The following is an 8874-nucleotide window of genomic DNA, read 5'->3' as shown; positions in this document are numbered from 1 at the left end:
GCCTTTGTACCCCCACCTACGGCACCATAGTCCTCCCATCATCCCCAGCGGTTAGGTAGGGTCGTGCCGGACGAAATTGTAAAGGACGCTCCCTCTATCTCAAAAATAGAAGCTAGTTCTCATTCAAATAAAATGGCGCTACGCCGCAGCACTTAGCAATCGCCTACGGAAGGGTAGGGGCGTGCGCGAGGTAGACTGGGAGAGATATGGTGCCGCAGGTTGCCCATCATCATTTCCAATCCATCTGACTCCCTTATCCCTGCTCCGGGCAGTCGCGAGTGACGTAGCTGGATCCCAACAGCCTTTGGGAAGTACATTTTTGGGGGTATTACGCGGATTTCAAAAATGTCTGTCTTAGCAAAATGCGTGAAGTGGAATATTTTTCAATTGCATATTATAACGTATACATTTCCAAATTCTTAACACAGTAGACCTAAATGAATATATAACTTCTTAATTTTTGATTCTATAAATACACGCTAAAAAATGGTTTGAATTTCTTAACGGTTACTAGCGAGCCTCTAGTGCATTCTGGGTAAAAGGTGCTCTCTCCTATTGGTTGGTTAAGCTGCGTTCAGTGGGACTAAGCAGTTTTACCGGTCACGTAAATTCAAAATCTCGGTTACTTTCGCTGTCCGCACTGGTAAAGCAGACTGATTTTGTTGACCAGTAGCTTGAATTTTGAATTTGAATGTTTTGATGCATTATCAGTTTTTCTTCCTTTTCTTTTGGTGATAATACCCTTCTAGTCATTATTTAAATAGTATTCGAATATTATTCAAGCATAACAAGATGGATAAACCAGAAAATGATATAGCATTAAGGTAAAAACAAAGTTATTTCTTGGTTTTAATTTTTCTAAGCCAAGGCTTATGTCCCAATAATAAAAAATAAATGGTAATTTTTATTCTAGTTTGCAGTCTGGTCCCATTCCACAGCCTCTAAGAGAAGTTACCAATGATTTTAATTTACCGAGGGGGAACTGGACAAAGCAGCTGAAGGGTGTTCCGAATACTTTTAATGATACCATTATTCACGAACATCATACCCGTAGAAAGAGCCAGAAACACAAGACCAAAGGGTATAGAATGTTCAAAGCAAAGAGAGTGACAAATGTTTTATTGTCTCACGAGAAATCTAAGAATGTGGTGCATGTCAAATCCCGAGTGCATGCATCTTACAAAATTCAGAAAATTTATAACATTCATATTGTTATGCATTCAGTACTTGGCGAAGTCCTTAAAGTTATTTGCGAGTGCAAGTCTGGTCAATGTGGGGTATGCTGCCACGTGGCTGCCACCTTATGGTTTTTGGTAGATTGCAAAATGGAAGGAGCAAAGTTTATTCCCAATGATCTTTCTCCAACGGAAATAGCCCAAAAATGGGGAAAGTTGAATGTGAGAAAGAACCTTTCAACAACCAAATTTAGCATTTTGAATTTTTTGAAGCATAACCCAGATAAAAATGTTCTAAGAGTAGAAGGCCAAGGAAACTCTGCATATCCAGCTATTCATCGATGGTTCAACAAGTGACACCTCTTGAAGATCAAAAACAAATTCAGCGGCTATCCGAGGACTTTAAATATCTTCAAAAGCGTCCAATGTGGCAATCGATTTTGAATGAGCGTAAACATGCACCATTGAATTACACACCAATTAGCTACTATAATGAAGAAATTCAATCTGAGGAGCCAACATATGAAATCTTACGAATCTCGCTTCCAACTAAAGAAATTCAAGTCCATAACAAGGAAACAGAGTTTCCAGAGTCACTTATAGTCTCATTAGATGAAGCAAATGAGATAGAAGAGAAAACGAGAGACCAAGCCAACACGCAGCTATGGAGAGCTGAGAGAAGAGAAAGATTAACTGCGTCACATTTTGGACAAATAGTTAAGAGAAGGGCTAAAGTGACCAAACAGTTTATAGATACTCTTAAAGGTGGAACAGACATTAGCAGAATGAAATATGTCAGCTTCTTCCCTGAGTTGCAATATTTCCTGTTTATATTGATTATTTTCAACTTCCAAAATGTGAATCTTGTTGAGGGATTTCTTTACGTCTTCAACTAAGGTCTTCTCTTTACTTCGCAACATATCTATTTCCGTTATAAGGTGTTTAACTTGATTCCTTAAGTGTGAATGCTAGGTATGATCTAAAAATCAATGATTAATATAGCTTCATTTGTACTCGATTATGCCAATACTTACCTAAATGTAACTCCTTTAGCTTTTCGAATGGTGGCTCCGCCTCGGTGTTAGTATTTTTTGCATTTAATTGGGATTCGACTTCAACACTTTGGCAGTCATTTACGCAACACCTCTTACTAACTTTCACACTCATTTTTAAGTCAAAACGTGATTTTTTTGTTAAACGCGTTGGTTGTTATTAGTGATAAGTTTAAATAACACGACTTCTTAGCCCGTGTCCTTCCCTAACAGCAATTTTAGGAGCTCTGGAGCAGACGAAATTATTAACCAATAAGAAGCGAGAAGCCTTAACGGATACATTTACGATCGAATGTTTCTCATAGATGTCGCCCCGTCGCTAGCACAAAATTCATCCCCTATTTCCTCCCCCTTTTCCAAAGCACCTCCAAACATCTAATTCCCGGCCAGCTTGTTTTATTTATGTTTCCGTGTATTCAGCTCTCAATAGTCCATTTATTTTTAAAAAGGTTTTAATCCATACAAAAATGAGGTAGAAATTTAGGAAATTGTGAAAGTTTATCACATACTTTAGCTTTAACATGTGTTGTAATTAGGACACTTTGTTTACAAATAAATTTATTGACTAGCCTAAAAACGCTAGTGTAATACTGTATCAACTGTAGAACCAAATTTATCACAAATGTATCTGAGAATTATAAATATTCTGTTTCTAGTTTTCTACATAGTGAGCTTTTCAATTTTCTTCTCCCGATATACCTTTTGTCCTTATTAATGAATTATCACAGTCAAGCACGGAGCACCGCAGGCCAGGCATTTTATTTCAGCTGTAACTTAAAATGAGATGCAGTCTGAACTTAGGCAGATTACAATTGAATTGATGTTCAATCTTAATTCTTAAATGGAAAGTTGGAGCTAAGCCTTGGCCGCTATAATTTATGAACTTTAGAGTTTAATAGTAATACCACTCATGTATTGCTTGAAATTAGCATAAAAGGGGTTTATTCTTACCTTATTTAAAACTTGAAAAACTTTCAAAGCTCGATATTTTTAATTTTAATTTTTGACGAAAGTCCCCGGCCAAACTTCGCACTCGTGACTGGGTTCCCGGCTTCCCGCGCTTAACTTTCCTCCTATTCGAGAGGATGCTCAAACGCGAAGTCTTGTTTCCTTTGGTTCCCCGGGATCCAACCACGTCATAAGAAGGGAAAAAACCAAAGTATTGCCCCCCGTTTTTCGAGCCAGATTTTTCGTTTTAAAAAACTGCTTTATAAGCCAACCTTATAATACGAAGTTTCTATAAGAACCTTGAACCTCATCCTTGACTTGTGTTTAACTGTACGTTTTGTGGTTTTAAATAGCGCTGTTATATTTTTGTTACAATTTTAAAAAATGGAGCTAAGTTTTATTATTGTTATTCGTACAGTTTGGCAGGAAGAAAGGTCTTTCAAAGTGAGATATAAATAGCACATATTCATCCACTTACTCAGCTTTTCCGGCTAAGACTAAAGTACAGAAAAACGCGAATGTGCCTAAGGTTGCCTAAGGTCGGAAATCACAGTCGGTTGAAACGGCGGTAGAGGATATTTCCTCCTAAACGTTATTTTTCACCAAGGAGACCAATGGGGAGTAAAATACAATAAATTATAATTAAAAATGATTAATATGTTAGGAATTAAAGCTTTTTTATCATTCAAATCGATTAATTTTTCAAAAATAAATTATTTTCATTGACGGCGGTAAGAGCACTTAACTCCGCCCACAATTCATAACTTTAGTCGGCTTAGGCCCGCTGACGCTGCCCAAAATTCTGTACTTTAGAAAGCTTAGGCTATTATATTTTTAATTATCCCGGGAAAGTTGTTTTATCTAATTAAATATAAACAAAGAGTATTATTAAAATCACCTCTTTAAACTTTTGAAGTTTTTTTTTTCAACAATAATTTACTACAATCACCTTTCGGGACCCGCGTACTTCGAGAAATTAGACACAGAAGGCGCTGAAGCTGCGTAGAGGGGGTTTCTAAAAATTCTGTACTTTAGTTTGATTGGCTAATTTGCGTTTTTTCCTTAATTAAGTGTGAATTATTTAAAATAAACCTTTATAATAACTAATCATGATGGGGAAAGCCCTATTCAACATCTTGAATAATTATTCGTCGTCTTTTTAAACATTTCACACCCTAAGGCACCCTCAATAAGGCCATTTCTACACTGTAAACGCTTTAATTTTAATTAAAAAAATTTCCGAACACCAAAACAATCCCGAATATAATTGTAATTAAACTAATTATTAAGAATAAACTTGGATTTCCATCCTTAGGTAACCTCAAAACAACTGCTATTTGACAAAATTCTGTACTTTTAAACGCGTACATTTTAATTATCAAGATCTCGTAACAGACTAACTCAACACCTATTCCAAACATAATTTTAATTAAACTAATTACTGAGCTTCACCTTTTTTCTATTTTTTGGCAATCTCAAATTTACAAAATCCAGGTAAAATAAATATTCGACTTTTTAATCGGTTTAAAAAATACAGTAAGCTAGTCTCCAAATACCATATCAATCACGATACTAATCTTCATTAAAACTAATCATTAAGTTTAATCCTATTTTATGCGTTACGATAAAGGCTCGGCAAATGTCGGGAGTGCATCCGAGAAATATATCTTCAATTTAACTCCGCCCACAGTTCTGTACTTTAGTCAGCCTTAGCCCCTTTACGGTTTTTAATTATCCGAGACTAATTCGTTTCAATGTTTGAATATAAAGAAGTAGTAATAATTTAAAAAACACCTACTTTCACACCCTAAAATTTACCACTTTATTTTCTGAAGTAATCCTAATTAAAACTATCATAAACCACCCTTAGGCACCCGCTGAGTAGGATATATTTTGTCAACCAATAATCAAACCGGATCTTTCCGGCGGGCGATTCAAAAAAATCTGTACTTCAGTCAGTCCAGAAAATTCTAGTTTATTGGCGCAAATCGAGCAAATTAATTAAAACAATCGATTTAGAACGAGTAATTATCAAGGAAATAGGTTTATTCAACATCTTTTATAATTATTTAACGCCAATTTAAAATATTCGTGCCCTTAGGCACCCTAAAAAAGGCCATTATTACAATTGAAACAGTTAAATTTTAATTATAAAGGTCTCCTAACAAAATATAGATTACTAATATAATTGTAATTAAACTAATTAATGAGATAAACCTTTATTTCTACCCTTTGGTAACATCAAAACAACGAAATCCGAATATGATAAATATTCATCTTTAATTGATACGATATAGGCTCGACAGATGTGGCACCGGGTGAAAAATCTGGAAAGAAATCCTTCTGCGTAGAGTTTGCAAGTTCTCTCCCCGCTTGTTAAAGGAGTTTTCCTCCGCGGTCTAACCCGGTTTCTCCTTTCCATCAAAACTTGCAGAGGTTAACGGTAATAGTTAGTATAGGGCGCTGTCGGTTAGCTGTGGCATAGGGGCTAGCCACCACCCCTCTATGCATTGTAAAGGCGTTAGATAAGTGGCAATAAGTCGCAAGATGACTTGGTCCAATTAGCTAGCTGAACTTATGTCGGTAGTGCATGCTCGAAATATATCTTCAACGTATCTCCGCCCACAAGTCTGTACTTAGTCAGCTTAGGCCCCTTTACGTTTCTTAATTATCCCGGCCTAATTCGTTTCATTATTTGAATATAAACGAGTGGTGTTTTTTCTTTCCACTTTATATCCACAAGCAATTCTTATTAGAACAACACCAAACCACCCTTAGGCACCCGCTGACTATCAGATATTTTTTCAACCATTAATTAAACCGGATCTTTCTGGCTGGTGATTCGAAAAATTCTGTACTTTAGTCAGTCGAGAAAATTCGAGTTTATTCCTGGAAGTCGAGCAAATTAATCAAAACAATCGATTTAGAACGAGTAATTATCATGGAAATAGGCTTATTCAACATCTTTTATAATTATTTAATGCCAATTTAAAATTTTCGTACCCTTAGGCAACCTACGAAAGGCCATTTTTACAATTGAAAGAGTTAAATTTTAATTATCACCCTACGAAAGGCCATTTTTACAATTAAAAGGGTTAAATTTTAATTATCAATGTCTCCTGACACAACATAGATTACGAATACATTTGTAATTAAACTAATTAATGAGATTAACCTTTATTTCTACCCTTTGGTAACATCAAAACAACGAAATCCAAATATGATAAATATTCATCTTTAATTGATATGATAAAGGCTCGACAGATGTCGGTAGTGCATGCTCGAAATATATCTTCAACGTAACTCCACCCACAAGTCTGTACTTTAGTCAGCTTAGGCCCCTTTACGTTTCTTAATTATCCCGGCCTAATTCGTTTCATTATTTGAATATAAACGAGTGGTGTTTTTTTAAAAAAAAAACACCCCTTTTCATCACCTGTAACTTGCCACTTTATATCCTCAAGCAATCCTTATTAAAACAACCCCAAACCACCCTTAGGCACCCACTGAATATCAGATATTTTGTCAGCCAATAATCAAACCGGATCTTTCTGGCGGGTGATTCGAAAAATTCTGTACTTTAGTCAGTCGAGAAAACTCAAGTTTATTCCCGAAAGTCGGGCAAATTAAATAAAACAATCGATTTAGAACGAGTAATTATCATGGAAAAAAGGCTTATTCAACATCTTTTATAAATATTTAGCACCAATTTGAAATTTTCGCACCCTTAGGCACCCCAAGAAAGGCCATTTTTACAATTGAAACAGTTAAATTTTAATTATCAATGTCTCCTGACACAATTTAGATTACGAATATAATTGTAATTAAACTTATTAATGAGGTAAACTTTCATTTCTACCCTTTGGTAACCTCAAAACAACCGAAACCAAATATGAAAAATATTCGACTTTTTAATCGCTTTAAAAAATAAAATAAGCTAGTCTTCAAATATCATATCAATCACGATACTAATCTTCATTAAAACTAGTTAATTATTTTCATCCCCTTAAATAATGGCGTTTTGAAAAAGGCTCTACAGGTGTCGGGAGCTAACTTAACTCCGCCCACAATTCTGTACTTTAGTCATCTTAGGCCAATTTATGTTTCTTAATTATCCTGGCTTAATTCATTTTATTTAACAATATAAACAAGTGGTATTGTTAAAAAAATCGCCTTTATTTCACCCCCTGTAACTTTACACTTTATTTCCTCAAGTAATTTTTATTAATTTAAAACCACTCCAAACCACCCTTAGGCACACGCTGATTATGAGATATTTGTCAACCCATTATCAACCCGGATCTTTCCGGCGGATGATTCGAAAAATTCTGTACTTTAGGCAGTGGAGCAAATTCGAGTTTATTCCTCTACTAATTTCCTTATCAGTCATACCGATCATCTCCTTAAACCCTTCAACCACTGCCAGTGTCTTGTGTTCTAGCGCCATACAATCGCGCCCCTTTCTTCCTACTTTTTTAAATTTAGGTCCGACTCACTGTCGCCAAAATCGTGCACCTTTCTTCTCATTTCTTCAAGTCCGACTCACCTTAGCCATAGTGCAATTATCTTTACCCTTTGACCCTTTTACTTTTATGTATTACTACTGTATTGGCAACCAAGCAATTGGTTTTAACGTAGTAGTGTTATATTTTTAAAAAAAATAGAACTTAAGGTAGGACTAAGATGTGCGTCGTGCTATTGTTAGGTTTGGTAAAAGGGGTTATAAATAAAAGGAGGTCCCGTACTGAGAATTCCCTGGCCAAAGAATATCCAGCCGGAGGCCCCAAGAAGTCCGTCGCCGTCTTAAGCCGACGCAGAACCACTCTGATTGTAGGGATTTTATTATTTATTTTACAGATGCAGCTATTTGGTTTATATTTTTCTATTTGCAACTAGCTATATAGTTTATTTTTAATTTTGACTCTACAATTTTTGTTTTAAATAATTTTGTAGTTCATTCTTTATCAATTATTTTTATGTTCATAGATTGATTAGTTCGCTAGGATGAAGTAAAACCGCTGCTTGACACACGCCGATGCCCAAACATTATAACTAGCCATGTCAGTCTTTATTGGGAAAGAGATAAGTTCGTGGTTTAAAGTCCACTAGAATCGACAAATCTAGAGCTCTTACACAACCTTATGGATGGTCTTTCTCATATTTTCTTAGAAATTGTATGTTGCTAATTGCTCCCTAAGAGTTTAATTGAGTTTCAGTTTCAAGTATCCATCAAAATATCGCAACTTTTGATATAGATATTAAGCTAAATTATTTATACCTATATATTTTTTATGTAAGTGGCGAGGGATGTAACCGTTATATCGTTTCACAATCCCTTTTTCGTGTTTGTCAATGCCCCTTTAGTTTTTTATACCCGTTTGAAAGTTTATTACTTTGCTAAAAGCGAGAGTGGATGATACAGATTTCACCCGAACTCAACTTCTACTTTTGATTTTATAGTTTAAAGCCCAAGTTTTTATATTTTGTTTTCCTGACCTTTACTCATTGTATCCCCTGTGCTGCAGTAAGTTCAGAGTGTAATTTTAGGTGGTTTTGGTCTCCCCGAGAGTTCGCCTGCCAATCCAAGCAGTCGCGCTCTCTCCCCCCCGTACCCCTTTTTTATTGTAGTTAAACTTGTTTTGAATATTTTTATTTTTTGACTGTAATTTTTAGACATGGCCATTACATTCGGACCTTTC

At 35.5% G+C, this 8874-nt stretch overlaps 1 protein-coding gene across 3 annotated transcripts; it reads left to right on the top strand.

Annotated features, from left to right (window-relative positions):
• Positions 1-497: 497 nt before the first annotated feature.
• On the top strand, positions 498-1961 carry LOC149635054 (uncharacterized). 3 transcript variants are annotated; one of them, XM_089850892.1, is made up of 3 exons: positions 498-824; positions 914-1081; positions 1225-1961. In XM_089850892.1, exons 1-3 carry the CDS (start codon positions 793-795, stop codon positions 1241-1243), a joined length of 219 nt encoding a protein of 72 aa, XP_089707018.1. In that variant the 5' UTR covers positions 498-792; the 3' UTR covers positions 1244-1961. The 3 variants fall into 3 exon arrangements, with proteins under 3 accessions (XP_089707018.1, XP_089707017.1, XP_089707016.1); XM_089850891.1 differs by having other exon boundaries at positions 914-1397; positions 1480-1961; XM_089850890.1 differs by having other exon boundaries at positions 914-1961.
• Positions 1962-8874: the final 6913 nt, after the last annotated feature.

Source organism: Phalangium opilio, unplaced genomic scaffold (genome assembly GCF_054372755.1).
Source record: "Phalangium opilio isolate 3A_F unplaced genomic scaffold, DU_Popi_V2 ptg000095l_1, whole genome shotgun sequence".
NCBI classification, from domain to species: Eukaryota; Metazoa; Arthropoda; class Arachnida; order Opiliones; family Phalangiidae; genus Phalangium; species Phalangium opilio.
Note: the sequence above shows the minus strand (reverse complement) of the source record. Positions and strands in the feature narration are given on the sequence as shown.

Bases quoted from the DNA above. Each gene is read 5' to 3' on its own strand.
- LOC149635054 (XM_089850890.1), top strand. From the start codon at position 793: ATGGATAAACCAGAAAATGATATAGCATTAAG. The intron at 825-913 runs GTAAAAACAAAG...TTTTTATTCTAG, and splicing joins GAAAATGATATAGCATTAAG to TTTGCAGTCTGGTCCCATTC.